The sequence below is a fragment of the Crassostrea angulata genome, chromosome 9 (assembly GCF_025612915.1).
Source record: "Crassostrea angulata isolate pt1a10 chromosome 9, ASM2561291v2, whole genome shotgun sequence".
NCBI lineage: Eukaryota > Metazoa > Mollusca > Bivalvia > Ostreida > Ostreidae > Magallana > Magallana angulata.
The window spans coordinates 23,672,757-23,691,755 of NC_069119.1; the positions used below are offsets into that span (position 1 = coordinate 23,672,757).

An 18,999-nucleotide genomic window follows, 5' to 3' on the forward strand; every position below is an offset into this window, starting at 1 on the left:
AATTTTCAATGTTAGCATCAAAATGTATTTTTTCTTTATATGCGTTAATGAAAACGTAGATCAGCCAGGGGTTCTTTGTCGTGCAAGCACCTACTTAATAGATTGTTACACGGGTCTACAACGATGACAAATATCGAAAAAGCAATATTGTGGATGAAGGATGAATGTGTAGTTTGTTTTTGAGGTTTATTTTTGATACATGTTATTATATTTATCTGAATCAGTTTTGTTTGTTGATTTGTTTTGTTTATTAAAAAGGGGAATAAAGAAAATGAGTAATTTCCAGGCAAGAAGGATCATTTTTGAAAGTGTGTGTGTGTGGGGGGGGGGGGGGGAATCATCCAACAAATCTTGGCAAGTAAAAAAAATAAGAAGGAATTTTGAATTTTCCAAAATTTTTACAATCTAATCCGGGGGGGGGGGGGGGGGGGGTACGCTTGGGGTATATCTAAAACTTTAATTTCACTCCTAATTTCATGATTTTCATACCATTTTTTTTTTACATACTCCAAAAATAGTGGGTTGGGGGGGGGCAACATGATAATTCAATTTTTTATATGTAGACTTAAAAAAAATTAGTTTCTGCGAGAAAAAGTGGGGAGGGGGGGGGGGCATGCCCTCCTGCTCCCCCCGATTCAACGTGCCTGAATTTTCCGATATGAAGTCAAGCATATTTTCCGATATGAAGTCAAGCATAAACTTTCTTATTATCACAGACTTAAAGCATATTGGAAAAAAGAAATATTGTATCAAGCAGTTATTATGCGCAGATCATGCATGCTTTCCTCTATGGTTTTCACAATTACATGTATCAGTTTCTACACGTACTTACTAAGGAGATACATTTCTAAAGAGATGGTATCGGTAACTTATAGTTCATTTAACAGTTAAGTTCAAGCTTGTCTTCTGCCACATGAAGCACGTGTGTAATCCTGATTTAGAAATAGGTATCATGACCGGTGGGGGGTGGGAGGGGGTGGGGTAGGGGTTGTCATCGCAACAAGATTGTGTACTAGCGTACTAGAGTGTACATTCATTGTTAATTTATAATTAATGTTGAATTAATATTAACAAACAAAATCATTCATTTATTATAACATGCAGTCTGGAAAGTTAACTGGAAGAACTAAAATGCCAGCGGGTTTTGTTTTCTCTATCTGCTGGACGATTTCATTTGTCTTAAATTTAAAGGGTGTAAGAATGCCCGCCTACTAAATACACAATCATGCTCACACGTCACCCGATTACAAATGGCTGTATTAGGGATTTATAAATCGTTCGATCTGATATATCATTGTTAATAATTCAAAACTTTGAACGATTAAATTGGTTTTTATACCTACCCCGACCTTCATGAAAGAATCATTTCTGCCTAATGGAAATTTTATTTACATGACTCCGCGCCAAAATGTCTCATTCATTAATTTTTCGCAGTTAAAGTAGACGAGTCCAAAAAAGGAACTTTTGAGACACATCATGCAATGTGACCATATACCGTGAATGCAGTTTACTTTGCGTCTATTTTCTTATTTTGAGAGTCCTTCTTATCATTGCTTGAAAATGAGGGAAAACCTTGAATATTGTTAATCTTTATGTCATATAACATGTGAAACTGTTTTCATTCCACCCACAAGCTTGAAATAATGAAATAATTTTAATGAAATCAATATAAATAGACGTCATAAATCCCATATCAAACGACATATTACCACCTTAATCTGCGCGTCTTTTTAATGAATTTATGAAGAGCGGCAAATTCTATAATGTATTTTTAAAGGTAATGTTAGCTGCAAGTCTGTAGCCCTTGTATGAAAAATTTCGGATGGTAGTCAATTTTTCCGGGTTCCAGACCGAGAGCTACATACATATGCAGCTAAGGTAAGTAATAATGCTTCCGATGAAATACTTTGTTTAGTAATGCAAGCTTTTAAGAAAGCAATACTTATATTTGTTTAAATAATAACACCCCAAAACTTCGTCTTACATTCTCTATTTGTAGAACAAGCAGAACCAGTATCAGTCCGACCCTCACCATATACATTGTTCGAATTTAATTGCCCTAGCTTAGCATTGCTTTGCATGTACACAATTTCTTTTAAAAATTAATCACTTAAAGTGTTTATCTACATGGCTATTAAGCTTGATGTACACATAGCAAATATACACGTGATTCAAAATAACCCAGACGGAAAACGGTAAAGAATTCAGACATTGAGTCTACATTTTATAGAACTTGTAAAAAAAAAAACCACATTGCGGGTCTGAATGTTTGTTAATGTGTCAATCTATCAATATACTACAGTGTGTTAATTATTTTCGATTGCTAAGGCTACAGCGTATTTGATGAACATTGAACAACATTTTTTCCATGCCACTTTTTTCCATGGAAGATAGCGAGTACAATTATAAAGCATTTATGATTGAGAACGAACCAATTTTGAAATGATATTCTAATGGATCTCACCAGTGGTTATTATGTTTTTGAATATTTTTAATGCTTTAACTACTTTTTTTTTTTTTTAAATTTTTTTACTAGATGACTATAATTGCTAAAGATCAATGTCTTGTCTAAAAATGTCAGTAAGTCTGATAGATAATTTGTTTACCTTTTTTTTTTTAAGTTAGTATAAGTGCACATTTGTCGAGATAGGATTTCTAATTATCTGTACCATATGTTCTTTGTTGTATAAGAAAACTAAATATATACGCCAGACTTCTTAATTAATTGACTGCTACCGTAAAATATTTTAGGTAATGTTTTTAACAAAGTTATAAATTACCTTCAAAATTGATTTTAATAGGAGTCAATTTCACGCTGTTCCAATGACATGTCATTTTATATTTTGAAAAATGGACTAAATTAAATAAATTTTTAATGGATAAATTAAGAAAAATGGAAATAAGACATTGGCTAAAAAATTCCACTTATCGAACAAATTAAAAAAGAACTGCCGTCGTCATTTACACAAATCGAGAATTATTTCATAAGATAAGGTTTAAACGATAAACATTAATATTTCACAGCATGTAGCTGTCAGAGATGGCCATAATGTATCTGTTTTCTGCAGTCCTCGCTACTTTCATTCCCGTATGAAACACAAAGGTAAAAATCTAATTATTTAAGTACAACAGTACACGAATGCTCGTACGTATATTCTGACTGAAAGTGATCAGCTCAAAAGAGATCATCTCAGGCGAGCTAAAAAAAAGTCTTACTATTATAAATAATATATTGATATAAATTATACAGTTTCTGAAGTAAAGCAAAAGAAGACCAATTTCTTAGACTGCGAATTTTCGAAGCAATAGAAAAAGAAAAACTATAGTTGATAATTCAAAAGTTTATCGATTTGAACACTGCACTTTCAAACTCTTTGCAGCTTACATAGTTTAACAAAGCTACTAAAACCGGAAAACATATTGGATTTTACATTTTCTGGAATACAATGCCCTCTTGTATTGTCTCAATATCTTTATCTCCGACCTGCACAACTCGGAAACCATGTTCTTCGATCTTCTGTTTTCGGCGTTCGTAACCCCAACCAATGCCAAGTCCTTCACTAGGACCCATGCTACTCACCGGGAGACATGAAAATAAGCTGAAGGGCAAATTATATTGCGCAGTTGCGTCGTTGATAACATTTTTGTGAAACGAAGACACCGCAGGGTCGTAAGCGGCCGCAAATCCATCAGATTTAAGCACCCTTTTGATTCCTTTTAGTATCTCATCAACTTCGTAGGAATCATGCAGAACACCTTTGATTATAACGAAATCAAATTTGTTTGCCCACTCCTCTGGAAGTTGTCCTCCTTTCATACATAGGTATTCTATGTTCTGTAGCCCACTTTTGGAGGTTGCGTTTTTGGCATTATCAATAGAGAACTGGTCCATGTCTATTGCAGTTATTTTAGAGCATGGATATAGCTTTGCTACTTCTATGGAATGCTTTCCAAACCCACATCCTATGTCAAGTATCATAAACTCGTCTCCTGTATGTAAACATAGCAATAGAGTGGGATTTTTTTTTTAAACTGTAAAATACTATTAGATGAGAAAATATATATATTTTAAGTCACAAATTTTGAAAAGTTTCATTTCAAGACACAACAACAGTGTTACATAGCGAGTATATATTACTCTTAAAGCATTATCGATTTCAATGCATTTTCTGCATCCAATGTTAAAAAAGCTTTTCTTTAAAATACTTTACTCGACAAGAGTATAATTTTTGTTGTTTTGGAAAAATAAACTGGCTAAATCAAAAAAATAATACTTAGGATTGTATAGCCTCAAAATATCAACAAGTGATAAGAAATATGCTTACCCTGTTTCAGGTTCATTACTGGAACAAGAAGCCGTTGGTTCCAGTCCTGTAGGGCTTCTGATGAACGAAGCACGTCAACCCATTGCAGAAAAGGTTCGTGATATCCAAATCCTTAAAGACAATAAGATACATTGAATTATGCCGTTTTCATAAGGTCAATCCCATTGCAGAAAGGTTTTTGATATCCAAATCTTTAAAAACAATAAGATACATTGAATATATTCTATCGTCTGTAAAATGTAAATGCCGTTGCAAAAAAGGTTTGTGATATATAAATCCTTATAAACAATAAGATAAACCGAAATCTGCCGCCTTTTAATGATCAAACAAGAAAAATGATATAAAAAGCATTATGATATTTTATTAAACTCAAAACATCTTATACTGAAGATAATATCATCCTACTTAGCTATAAAAAAGAGACATATTAAATGTCCTCCTTGAAACGTTTTTTTATTTTTTTTTGCCAACTTTTCATTAAAAAGTCTTGCGCAAAAACTCTTAATAAAGCTAATAGGTCAACAAATTTAGATATTCTACATCGGATCAAAGACATGTAAAATCCTAAAAATGATCTCCCCTTTTAAAGAAAAGTTTAGAAATAGTATAGAAAGAGATTGGTTATAGCATTATAAGTGTGATTCGCCAAGTTGTGATAGTTATAGTTGCTCATAGATATTTTGAATACCTTTTGGTCCATCGAGTGTTGTTACCTCCTCAAGTTTTGGAATCATCTCGCTGAGAATCGGAATAGCAGCTGCATTGTGGCCCCATATTTTCAGCTGAGCTTCGTCATGAGGAAGTGTATATTTGTCATCCTCTGTGATTGTTACTATTCCAGCAGCAACCATACAACCTAGCCATTCTTGTATGTATCTGTTGTAAACAATCCTATTTTAACCAATTTAACCATTTTGGAAACCTCAAAGACAAGGCGAGAAAATTACTAATTTAAATAGATTAGTACATGTAAGTACATCTTTGTTATAGTTGTGTAATTCAATGAAATACACAAAAAGCTACATAGATGTATGGAGATTTATACCTGACCACCTTTTTTCTATATTTTAGATCTAATTCTTCTTCTAAAAAAAGTTGATTTTTTGTCGAAAGTAGGTTATTCATTCGTTTCTAAAAATAATTTAATGGTTAAAGAAATATAGGTATCTTTCATCTACACTACAGATGGTAAAAAGTATACATTTTTGTTACTAAATTGATCTAAAAAATATCAAATTATATTCGTGTCTAGAATTAGTCAGATAATGCCAAATCAAACTGCATTGTTTTACATTGGTAAGGATTAAAGGAAAAGTTAAATTACTTTTAAAGTTTTATCATATGATAAGATAGCAAAAATAGTTTTATATTTGTGTCAAGAATCAGATAGTCAGATAATGATAAATGTAACCCTGTTTTTTATGTTTTGAATAGTTAGGTTAGTGTACTTTTAAAGTTTTATCGAATGATAGAATAGCAGAAAAAGATTCGAAGTGACAATAAGTACCGCACCTAAAGATTGCATATGATTTGATAAGTGATATGACCCAAATATGCATTACTTGAGAATATTTTGCACGCAATAGCTTTTCATATGTTATTATTTTACTGACCTCAATTTTTTTCCTGCCTTTTGGCTCAATTCTTCCGCAGTACACGGCTGCTGAAGTTTTGTCAAGGCGTCCACTATACCAGTTTTGTGACCAAACACAAAGACCAGGGTACTAAGTCCATCCCTTACAATCTGCTCCAAGTCCCGAGCATTGGTTGAAGATTCCATCGCTCTGCAGTTTCTTCACTGTTGCATAAATATGGACACCCATGTGGTGTCTGAACCTTTCAATTGTCTGCGACACTACAGGGATGTATGTGTATACGAAATAAACAAAGTTCATGCCTACATGAGCACTTATTTGTCAATTTACTCAGTGTTGTTAATTTTGTTCAATAACATTCTTGAGTACTTTCTATCATTTTATATTTCATCTTTCTTTTTTTCTTTTTATCAGAAGTTATATAATCAGTTCAATAAGAAACCTTGAATGATAGTTGATGTAACAAGTTTTAGTTGTGCAATTTATGCAGGTATTATTATATAATCTGTGTTTTATAAGTGTCCTACAGTGTTTCTTATAATTATGTAATAGGTTGCGTTTAATCGCTCGGTCACAACTATTGCACCAGCTAGCGCTGTGAATAAACAAGGATGGTTTAATACGTGTGACGCCTTGATATTATGTTACCCTTATCGAATTTTGTTTACTAGAGAAGAATATCGTTTTGTGAAATATGTTTTTAAATAACATTCACACCATCAATTTCCACCTTTTATTTCTTTCTACTTGAATTTATGTATATGCTTGTAAAAAGGTTGAATTTATTGTTATACATGATCTGACCTTATTTTCGCGTTTAACCAGGTGTGGTTTACATGTATTATGCTAATTCACATTGGTTGATTTTTTTTTGCACTAAGACCGAGTTCGCTCTAATTTTGTCTTTAATTTCAGCAATGAGTCAGCCAGCTAACTCTCCTTAATATCGCGACTTTTATCGCGTTGAGATTGCTAAGAATACGGTGCAGTAATTGGGCTAACCATTACACTGTTAAGGGGATGTGCGGCCATCTTGTACATTAGAGGATAAGAATATACACATTTCTTTCTGCACGAAACTGGCCAAAAGATATAAAAGCAATAAATATAAAGTAGTACATGTCATTTTGTTTGAAAAGTATGTAAACAAGAACAGGACAATAATACTTTTAATCACTCTGCTGTCAAACTACGCAGCTACAGACTTACTTTAAAGATTTAAAGATCTGAAAAAATTTGAAGGGGGTTCAATTGTGTCCTCTGTAAATGATGCAATTTCTTCAAAATTTCAAATGTTTAAATAACCTTAATTTACAATTTTCTATTGCATGTGTATATGATTTTATGTAATTAATTCCGGATGGACAATTTTTATATATTTGGATCCGGTAAAACTTAGTGTATTATGTAACTTCCGCCAAGCACCTTTGTGCACATGGTTTGACGAGAACGATAAACGAATTGTAACGCTTAGTGACTTGGTCAGGAGAACAAGGTATTTTACAATTATATGCATATGTTTTTATGCCCACTTTAACTTTAACGTCCTTGATCTTGTTTATATACATATATTTAATGACGACATAACGATTATTATGTATTGAGAGCATTTACGTACAAGTATTGCTAGGGTGGATTTATACATGGCACCATTATGACCCATGCGTATTGAAACGATACTTTGATAATGATTGCCCCTTAGTATTTTATATCAATATTTCAATACTGTGTTTTGATCAAAAAGTTTTCATTTACTACCTAAATTGCTACTGGTGGAATTATTTGTTGCACCCTTAGAATTTTGTATCATTAGTAACTAAGAGTTATTCCCCTTTGTACAGTAAAGTAAGGTAAAGCGCCAGGTTTGTTTACATGTTTTGTGAAATATCTACATAATATTTTCTTTGCTACCAGAAATGATTTTGATTATTTACTTACATTGATTAGTGAATGAAATTAATGTATGGTTGTTATGTAATTACTAATAAATGTTGTATTGTTTATAGTTCTTACCTTGAAGAACCAACAGTGAATAAAATTCTTCATCAGTATTTAAAACTTGATTCATTTGGATGTCCAAGCCAGCTACATCCTCTTTTCAAACATTTGTTGAGAAAAAGTTTGAATTTTGCTCATTTAAGTTGTAACTTTGTCTCAAAGTAAGGCCCACTATTCTTAAAATGGGCCTAAAAAATCACAAGATATATTTGTCTGTGTCTATGGAGGTACATTGCAAGTATAAATTTCATTGAAATGTGATGTAAACTTTTTTAAATTTAAGACATTTTCTTTTACGTCTTAAATGTTTTTACATGTACAATGAAACGAACAAAAAAAAAAATAGTTGCCGACTAGCCCAGAAGCCAGGTGGGGAATGTTTTTCTATGTAAACTATATGAATTAATATTTTGGTCAAATAATTTGTTTGGACAAAAGTCGTATTCCCGTGTTATCTTATTGTGTGCAGAGTTTTATTTCTACCATTCTTGCAAACTGATATTATAGACAAAATTAACATTTTATAAATAAATAATTTTATGCAGGGTCAAAATCAAATCAAAACTATCGATTTTTTTTTCCATTTAAGAGGGCAATATGCTAAAAATTTCAGTTATTAATTCAATTTGGGATTTATAAAAATGATTATAATTCAGACCAGGCATATTTTGAAATGGCTGGTTTCTGTCTCAGCGATTTACATTCACAAAAAATCATAGCTCTACTCTTTTCACAGTCAATCGAATAATAAAGCATCGTAATTCTTGAAAATAAAGAGGGAATTTTCAATTGTTCTTAGAGTGATCAATGTTCATGGTCATGATATAATCGACTTTTCCGGTGTTTTTGTCTGTGATTACACTACAAGCTAATTTTGTAATGTTTATTTCAAAACCCTTTCAGTGGTTATTGTAATATTAAATATTTTTAAAGCTAAATAATTTGGATTTTTTTCTCTACTGGATATTAGTAATGGCTAAATATATCACGTCTCAAAATATTAAGTCTGATGGATAATATGTTTACCATCAATTTTTTTGAAAAAATAAGTTAGCATTAATCCACATTTGTCGAGGTAAGCTTTCTAGTTATATGTACCATATATTCTTTGTTATAAAAGAAAACCGATATTCAAATAAACTCAATTAGTGTCTCCTTTTAATTAACTGACTGCTGCTGTAACATACATGACTATTGTTAAGCAAAGTCATAAATTACCGTCAAAATATAATCTCATAAGGGTAAAATATTACATCGTTCTAATGACACATCAATATTCATTTAAAAAAATGGAATGACTGATAATTTTAGCGCAAGTACGATATTCTCAATTACTTTTTTTGCTTGGATGTATGCAACTGGTCGCTCAGAGGGTATAAAAACATATTGTGGATTCAATATTTAAATTGAAAAAAAAATAATTCCCCGACATTCAAAACTAATTAGTTTAAAGTAGAGGACAATGCTCTCGTATTATAAAGATTTATTCCCATTTTCTCAGATATTATTACTTTGCTGGCCTCTGCATTGTCCATAACCCCCTCATAATGGCAAAGTACCGATTGTTACCAGTATTAATTGCGAGTTTTGATCCGTCTTGAAATCTGATGCTGTTCATTATTTTAAGCTGAGGAAGGTTCTTTTAGATAAACAATCTTATGCGAATATACAGATAAATGTAACAAAAAAATGTTTGAATTTTATATGTGTGTCCCAGAAATGTTCCGTTAAGATACTTAATAGAATACAAACAAGATTTGAGTCACAAATGTTACGTATAGTCAATAACGTGTTTAGCGAAACGAAGATGCTAAAAGGAAAACATGCACAGGAAATGATGCGTGTTTATCACAAGCGTTAATGACGTGTGCCCTATAAAAGTTTTATCAAAGTTAACCCTGTGTATTCCCAGATAGTTTTTTCTTTAAATTTTGGTAAATTTCTGCAAAACAAAATCCTTGTTTACCATTATTTCTTGTCTGAAAATATGTGGAAAAACAACTTTATTAATCGCAAAAAGATGGCATACTAGTACACAGCATTAGAAATTATAGTGAAGATCATTGGGTGATTCTTGTGGGTGTTTTTAGCACGTGATTTTACAAATAAAATGTATATAAGCTGACATACACCAGATACAACACTTTGAATTTCTTGAAGGTTTTTTGATTACCCACATTTAAAGATGATCATAGCGAACGTCATGTTTGTGATTTTCATGGCTTTGGGCAGTAGTCTTATTCAAGGTATATATATTGTACGATCCTTTGTATCGATATAATTTTGTATCGAGCGAAAACCAATGTAAAATCGTTCAATACTTAAGATTCATAATGCATTTATTTTGATGCAGCTATAAAGCTGACTTTCAAAACAAAATATGACTTGCAAATAGACATTATCTTTAATAAGAGAAAAAACATTGCAAACATTGACATAAGTTAAAAATACGAATTTAGGTAACCTTAATAAGCATTTGGCTAAGTCCCATTTGGCGCTTTCAATAAAATTATTCCATTTGTTCACTAAGTTCGCTTACTATATCAATGTTCATTCTTTTCATGAAACAACGTCACAAAATACATTTAGCGAAGGTGAATTAGTTGCGATCATCATTAAAGCTTAGTATAAAAAAAAAAGGCATGTTTACCGCAGATTTTACGTTCAAATTAGACTGACCCTTTTGTTTATATTAATGTTTTACCGAATTAAGTTTGAGAGAATCAATTTTTTTGTATCCTTTAATTTATTGCCCATTTGTTTGGCTACATGTACATGTATTTGACTTTTATCATCTTTCTATCTCTCATTATCAACCGTAGATTTGAAAATTTCTTTCAAGGCTAGGTGAGCCCTCTTAAGGGAAGCTGAATGGTCAACAAATATTTATTATTCGATCTGAGAAATATTTCAAACTATGGTTTGTTTAGTTATATAATCGACTTCTTCTAAAGAAGAGCAATACGGTCTAAAAATGTCCATTACCATAAAGGTCTCTCAGAAAGAAGTATCAATTAATGAGGTTAAGCTGTCTGCTAAATTAAAACAAACATATACAACAAACGGTTTCTCGATATTTTAGCAATAGTTCGACTATATAGAACGTTTAGGTTACCGTCGCATGAATCAATAATTATATAATGTGTAGGATAACCTACATTGTCATAATATCCATTTTCATAAATTAAGACATTTTGAAAATAAACTACAAAATGTTGCACAAGTGTAACTACTTACACCTTTGGTAATTCAAAACAGGTGAGATGATGTCCGTAAGCTTTCTTTGAATTTTAACTGATAAGTAGTTATTGTGAACTAAATCAAAAACATACTTTTATTTTCGATACACAAGCCCGAAATAGCAAAACAGGGTAACCAAAAACGCGAATGGACTAATTTACGCCATGGCGAAAAGTGTAGGACGAGTTTATCATGCATCGCGGGGAAATACCTTTGATTGGGCATCTCTGGCTAATACAAAAAAGTTAATAAATAAAATAATTGAATTGAAAGCGATTTTAGTTATGATTGAAACATTTTTCAGACTGGGGTGGCCCAGGAACGCGGATTGACTATAATTAACGTTATGGTGGAAAGTTTAGGGCAAGTTAATCATCGGTAGAAAACCTGAGACATTTATTTGTAAACAATGTACATATTTGTGATGCATTAAACGGAGAAGTTGAATAACCGGGGAAGATGTTAACGTAATGTGACCTTCAAAACAAAATTTAGAGATACGACGCACTAAATACCTACTCACTGGTTTGAAATAAAACGATTTTATTTCAATCCTGCAACAAAAGGAATTAATTTTAAGGCCACTTACATATATATATAAAATCAATTCTACTCCTGTCCGCTCATCTAATATCAAGCCAAGCAGTAAGTTTTTTTGTTAATTTTAAATAAGCAATTAAGAAAAAATTCGGGCTCAGTATTCACATCAGTGATCCAAAAATATGGTTCAACATGTAATCATTGTATCATTTTTATGTTTAAAGTTTTTATATTCGAGCTTGCGCGGGATATCATCTAGTTGATAAGAAAAAAAAATGTTCTCTGTTCTTTGTTTTGTTTTTGAAAAAAAAGTTTGACTTTTGAAGACATGTTTATTCCGCAAAATGAGTCCATATTTCAAATTATTTTTTCAGTGTTGTTATATTTGAAATGATAAGGCTGTTATTATCGGAAGAGAATCTCGATAACTTGATTTGATCTCACCATTGAATGATTTGAATTTCTGTCTGGAATACTGGTTTTAAAATCTAAATAGTTTAACTTTCACAACTAGGTTCCACTACCGCTTGTAGTTACCCGTTCGTAACCCTTGGCGACAATTGTTATTACTTCAGCACAGCTACTGCGTCATGGGATGATGCTTATGTAAGTACTCAATTCAGTTCAAACGCACTTTCAGACAACATTAAACACATTTCAAAAGTATAAAATCTGTCATTTTTCTTTATCCATTTAAAATATATTTATAACGTTTACCTGCATCTTGTCAGATTTGTAAATAGGGTTTGTAAAATAACTTTTGCACATTTATGTACACGTTTTGATTAGTATCAAGTATATTTATATACTAGTACAATATACACGATGTAGTTTTGTTTTTAAAACTAGATTGAGTGTTTACAAAGAGGCGCCTAATTGGCAAACCTAGAGACCTTTAATCAATATATGATTCTCCGTTCCAGGCTCGCTTCTCTCCGTAATGGTAGGTTTACACAATTACTTCTTTGTTTCATGCATAATTTTATGTGATAAGAAAGTGTATTTTTGATTTGTAGTTTTAGGAGACAAATAATGTATAAAATGTTAAGAATTTGCCGGAATGTACGGTGGTTGAAGAGAAGCATACTTTGTTTTCTCTCGATGAAACTGATTTTTTGTAATTTGGTAGAAGATAACGATTGAAACATATACTGAGATTACTTTATTGGTAGCCTTTAGAATAAAGCAATAAAATAAAATCTGGTAGCATAGATTGGTACTTGATTCATCATTATGTAATAATTGTTTCAATGTATTATCAATTGACGAAATGTATGATCCTAGGCCAGAACTACGCGATCGGAGGACGTAATACCAATCGTCAATGATGGAGACTGGAGATGGGTCAAAAATGGGTCTTTGTCGAAGATGTCTTATTTTGCATTTGGACCAAGACAACCAACTGGATCAAAAGACTCTTGCATGTGGGTCTATTCTGAATACAAATATGAGTTCATTGATACGGTCTGCAGTAATGTTGCGAGATATATTTGTGAAAAATATTGACTTTGATTATATGGTTGCTCAGATATACAGTGGCTATCACCCGTTAAATATTTTTGATCATAAACTGGGATTAAGTCACAATGGTATTTAGTGCATAACTATTTACAGAGATATATAGGAAATTTTTACTACGATAAAAAGATGCATAATATATGTTAAAATACACGATCAAAAATCTTGGTTGATTTATAATAAATGTAAGACTGGTATATGCCTTTATTTGACTTTTTTATATTTTACGTTAAAGAACTTAATTTACACAATCATGAAATATAATAAATCATGTTTTTATCCTTTGAACAATTTCTCAAGCTCGCATGTACGTAATCTGATGTTTACCACTGCTTGCATGTATAAATTACTACAGTACATCTTCATTTCTATATTTAATTAAAAGGTAAGAAAATATAAACTGATTTATCATGTGGAATATGACTCAAAATGTATATACATTGTACGTTGAAATTGTAATAAAGGGAGTCTATTGATTCGTTTTGAAAAATCATGGAACGTTTCTTAACAGGTTACAGATATCAATCTTAATTATTGATTTTGTAAAATAAAGCGTGAAAAACCCCACAAAAATACCTTACTATCTTTGATTATAAGACAAGTGCCGAAATTTGACAATTTTTTTTTGGGGGGGGGGGATTCGGGCTCATGGAAACTACACCGACAATAACTGTTTCTTACATTAATATTAAGCTTGCAATCGTCGGAGGTTTAGACAAGTATTCCTTTAGAAGGAATGATCGACATGCAATATCATTGGTCAGCTATACTTTGATATGTAATTATAGATATTAAAATAATAATAATATAACTATAGATAAAGCGGAGGCATTACACTACATGTAATAAAGAGGAAAATAGGACATATCGCACCGTTTTGCTGTTTTCCGAAACAATAAGGAATGAATAAACTTTACTCTTTTAGCAGGAGAAGTGTACTTCTGATTAAGATTTGCATGTTAAAAAACGTAATCATTGTAACTATTATGTAAGTGTATCACTGTTTTAATCTCAATCAAACGCATTAGATAATGTTTTATTAATCTACATGTAATTAAAGATTTACATGAAGCTGTCTAGTGTATAGTGAACATAGTAGTGCGAGGCGCAATGCGTGTGCAAAAAGTGAAATTTGGCGAATGCCTCCTATGGATACAAAAAATCAACGTGATTCCATCATGATCATCTCTAAAGAAAATAAATCACTTGGTAAATAAATTCTGTAATCGAACCCAATTACATATGTGTGTATACTGTTCTATCGTGCGTTAATTCTATCCTATCGTGGGTTAATCCTATCCTATCGTGGGTTAATCCTATCAGTTTTATCGTTCAATTTTAACAGTTTATCCGTTTGAGATATATTTATATTTAGTTTAAACAAGAGTTCTATTTTAATTGAACGCGCTATTTTCCGTGTGATATTTATTCTCGTTCTGAAATGTTCTCGACTATCGGCTACGAGGTGCATTAAAGAAAACAGTGTTAATAAATCATACGCGTGATGTGTATATCCGTTAATATCTATTTCATTTGTTTGTTATACAATTCGTTTTAAATTAATAGATCATTTGAATATACAAAAAAATATTTACGATGTATTTCATATTTATTTAGAACAAGAGTTGTATTTTCATTGAGACCGCTATGATTAAATCTTTGGGATGATCGGCTAGGGTGTACGGTAATTAAACTGGTAGTTTGTATTTAGATGCTTTCAACAATGCAGCGATGATTAAAATGTTCATAACAAAAAATTGTACGTAAATCTTGATTTCTTTTTGTTCATTCTCAAATTCTACTATTATCAAAATAATCTCATTTAACGCGACACTATTTTATCATGAACATGTTTATCCTTTCCTATTATGTATGAACTCTGCGTGCGTGAAAACTGTTCTATCGTGCATTAATTCTACATGTAACCCATCGTGTGTAAATCTTATTCTATCGTTCATCTTGTTAAAAAAAAAGTTGCGTGTAATATACAAAAACCGTGCATTATTTCATAAGACTTGGTTTAATTGATACACATTTCATAGCATGTAGATGTCAAAGATGAAGGGTACCCATGGTGTATTTTATATCTCCAGTGCTCGCTACTTTCACTCCCATATGAATCACAAAGGTGAAGATTTTATTGTTTTAAGTACAACCCTATAGATACCTTCGTATGTGTATTCCAACTAAAAGTGATCAGCTAAGTTGAGCTAAACAGCTAAACTATGGTAAAAAAAATATTGATATAAATTATGTAGTGTCTACAGTAAAACCAAACCTAAGTTCACCGGACCAATTTTATTGACTGTGAATTTCTGAAGCAATACAAAAAGATTAAGAGAAACTAGAGTTATTAATTCAGTAGTCTATCAATTTAATCATTGCACTATCAAACTCCTTGCAGCTTACATATCGAAACAAACCTACTTAAACCGGAAAACATATTGAATTTTACATTTTCTGGAATACAATGCCCTCTTGTATTGTCTCAATATCTTTATCTCCGACCTGCACAACTCGAAAACCATGTTCTTCGATCTTCTGTTTTCGGTGTTCGTAACCCCAACCAATGCCAAGTCCTTCACTAGGACCCATGCTACTCACTGGGAGACATGAAAATAAGCTAAAGGGCAAATAATACTGCGCCGTTGCGTCGTTGATAACCTTTTTGTGATACGAAGACACCGCCGGATCGTAAGCGGCCGCAAATCCATCAGGTTTAAGAACCCTTTTGATTCCTTTCAGTATTTCGTCAACTTCGTAGGAATCATGCAGAACATCGTTGATTATGACGAAATCAAATTTGTTTGCCCACTCCTCTGGAAGTTGCCCTCCTTTCATACATAGGTATTCTATGTTCTGTAGCCCACTTTTGGTGAGTTCCCTTTTGGCGTTATCAATAGAGAACTGGTTCATGTCAATGGCAGTTATTTTAGATCGCGGATACACCTTTGCTACTTCTCTGGAATGCTTTCCAAACCCACATCCTATGTCAAGTATCATAAACTCGTCTCCTGTTGATAATCATAGCAATAGAGCAAGATTTAAAAAAATCAAGCGTGTTGGTTATGTTAAAAAAAAATTAAGTACATTACTCTACAAGATAACAAGTATTGTGATTTTTTAAAAAAAATCAACTGGCTTATACAAAATTATTAAAATCATACAGACGCAAATATCCACAAGTGATGAAAAATATGCTTACCCTGTTTCAGGTTCATTGCTGGAACAAGAAGCCGTTGGTTCCAATCCTGTAAGGCTTCTGATGAACGAAACACATCAACCCATTGCAGAAAAGGTTCGTGATATCCAAATCCTTAACAATAATAAGATACATTGAATTCTACCGTTTTTATAAGGTCAATGCCATTGCAGAAAAGGTTTGTAATATTCAAATCCTTAAAAACAATAAGATAAATTGATTTGGTCATTTGTAAAATGTCAATGCCATTTCAGAAAAGGTTTGTGTTTACCAAATCCTTATATTCAATAAGATACATTGAATTCTGTCGGCTTTAACTAACAATGAAGAAAAAGGGAAAAAGAAAACACTATAATATTTTATTGAACGCAAAACATCTCAAAACTAAAGATAATAACATCCTATTTAGTCCTTTTTTAAAGTACAAGAACCTAATCAATAAAAAGTGGCATGTTCAATGTCCTATTTGGCATTTTTACATAGATTCTTTTCCTTTATATTTATTTTGCTACCTTTTCAATAAAAATTCATACACAATAATACCACAAAAAACTAATACGTTAACAAATTCAGATGTCATTCATCGGATCAATGACATGAGAATCCACTAAATAACCACCTCCTCCTTGAAGAAATTAGAAAATACAAAAGGTCGATAGAAGGAAATTGGTTATAGCATTATAAGTGTGATCCGGCAAGTTGTGTTAGTTATAGTTGCTCATAGATATTTTGAATACCTTTTGGTCCATCGAGTCCTATTGCTTCCTCAAGTTTTGGTATCATTTCGCATAGAATCGGAATAGCAGCTGCATTGTGGCCCCAGATTTTCAGCTGAGCTTCGTCATGAGGAAGTGTATATTTGTCATCGTCTGTGATTGTTACTATTCCGGCAGCAACCATACAACCCAGCCATTCTTGTATGTATCTGTTAAAAGCAAAAATCCTATTTTATCCATTTTAACCATTGCTGAAACCCCAAAGACAAGGCGAAAAAAGATTAGTACATGTAAGTACATCTTTGTTATAGTTGTATATAACAGTGACATACATAAACAATCTTAATTGATATATTAATTTTTTTATACCCGACCTTTTAGATCAATTTCTTCTCAAAGCTAAATGTTCGTTAAATCTAGGTTATGAATTTGTTTCTAAAAATAGCTTTTGAGGTTTAGAAATATAGGTATCTTTTTCTACACTACAGATGGTAAAAAGGGCATACTTTTACTACTAAATAGTTCGGAAAGTATAAAAGATATTAATTTATATCCGTGTTTAGAATCAGTCAGATAATGTCAAAAAATGAAGAAGAAAAAATGCCAAGCCCCTTTTTTATATCTTGATAAGGTTAAGGACAAGTTAGTGTACATTAAAGTTTAAAAGATGAAATAGCGAAAATAGTTATCTTTTTGTGTAGAGAACAGGCAGTCAGAGAATGCCAAATGTAACCTAATTTTTTTTATATTTTGAATAGTATCTATACTTTTACAGTTTTATCGAAATTCAATGATAAGATAGCAGGAAAAATTGTCGTTATTTTAAGTACATGTACTGTTCCTAAAAACTGCATATGATTTGATAGACGTTATGACCCAAATATGCATTAGTTGATAAAATTTTGCACGGATTAACTTTTTATTTGTTATCGGTTTACTGACCTCAATTTTTTCCCTGCCTTTTGGCTCAATTCCTCGGCAGTGCAAGGCTGTTTAAGTTTAGTAAAGGCGTCCACTATACCAGTTCTGTGACCAAACGCAAAGACCAGGGTACTAAGTCCATCCCTTACAATCTGCTCCAAGTCCCGAGCGTTGGTTGAAGATGTCATTGCTCTGTAGTTTCTATACTGGTGCATTATAATATGGACTCCCATGTGGTGTCTAAAGTGTTTAATTGTCTGCGTCGCTATATGAATTCATGTATATATGAAATATACAAAGTTCATACCTACATGTAAAATTATTCGTCAATTAACTCAGTATTGTTAATTTTCTTCAATAACTTCTTGAATAATTTTCTTCCGTTATCATGTCTTATATTTCTATTTATCTTTTTTATTAAAAGTAAATAAGTTTTATATGAAACCCTGAATGACAGTTAATGTAAAAAGTTTTAATTTGTGCTCTTTACTCTAGATATGGTATTATTAAATAATCTGTATTTTATGTGTCATTAAACTGTTTCTCATAGTTATGTAATAGGTTGCGTTTAATCTCTCGGTCACAACTATTGTAACAGCTATATAGCGCTGTGAATGAACAAGGATGTTTTAATCACGTGAAGGCAAGATATCATGTTACCGTTATCGAATTTTGTTTACTAGAGAAGAATACATTTAAAAAGAATATTTTTAATAACATTCATTTCAATCATTTCCACCTTATATTTTTTTCTGCTTGAATGTGCATGTGTGGTTTTAAAAAGGGGTTAGTATATTGTTATACATGCTCTGACCTTATTTTCGCGTTTACCAAGTTTTTTTCCGATTTTAACTGTAGTTTACAGGAACAACGCTGATTCATCCTGGTTCATTTTTTGTGCGCTAAGTTTCAACAAGTCACATGGTGTAAAAGCACTCCAATTT

General features: G+C 31.9%; 2 protein-coding genes and 1 pseudogene across 3 annotated transcripts; 1 reads left to right on the forward strand and 2 right to left on the reverse strand.

Annotated features, from left to right (window-relative positions):
* Positions 1 to 3,326: 3,326 nt before the first annotated feature.
* On the reverse strand, positions 3,327 to 7,065 carry LOC128162846 (uncharacterized). 2 transcript variants are annotated; one of them, XM_052826251.1, is made up of 4 exons: positions 5,939 to 7,065; positions 5,014 to 5,216; positions 4,326 to 4,436; positions 3,327 to 3,990 (listed from the first exon to the last, which is right to left on the reverse strand). In XM_052826251.1, exons 1-4 carry the CDS (start codon positions 6,103 to 6,105, stop codon positions 3,428 to 3,430), a joined length of 1,044 nt encoding a protein of 347 aa, XP_052682211.1. In that variant the 5' UTR covers positions 6,106 to 7,065; the 3' UTR covers positions 3,327 to 3,427. The 2 variants fall into 2 exon arrangements, with proteins under 2 accessions (XP_052682211.1, XP_052682212.1); XM_052826252.1 differs by having other exon boundaries at positions 5,014 to 5,201; positions 5,939 to 7,055.
* Positions 7,066 to 9,465: 2,400 nt separating this feature from the next.
* Positions 9,466 to 13,692, forward strand: LOC128162208 (C-type lectin domain family 7 member A-like; annotated as a pseudogene).
* Positions 13,693 to 13,892: 200 nt separating this feature from the next.
* Positions 13,893 to 18,311, reverse strand: LOC128162847 (uncharacterized). The gene is made up of 4 exons (XM_052826253.1): positions 18,077 to 18,311; positions 17,156 to 17,343; positions 16,422 to 16,532; positions 13,893 to 16,230 (listed from the first exon to the last, which is right to left on the reverse strand). The coding sequence occupies exons 1-4, from the start codon at positions 18,286 to 18,288 to the stop codon at positions 15,668 to 15,670; spliced, it is 1,074 nt and encodes a 357-aa protein (XP_052682213.1). The 5' UTR covers positions 18,289 to 18,311; the 3' UTR covers positions 13,893 to 15,667.
* Between the last annotated feature and the right edge of the window lie 688 nt (positions 18,312 to 18,999).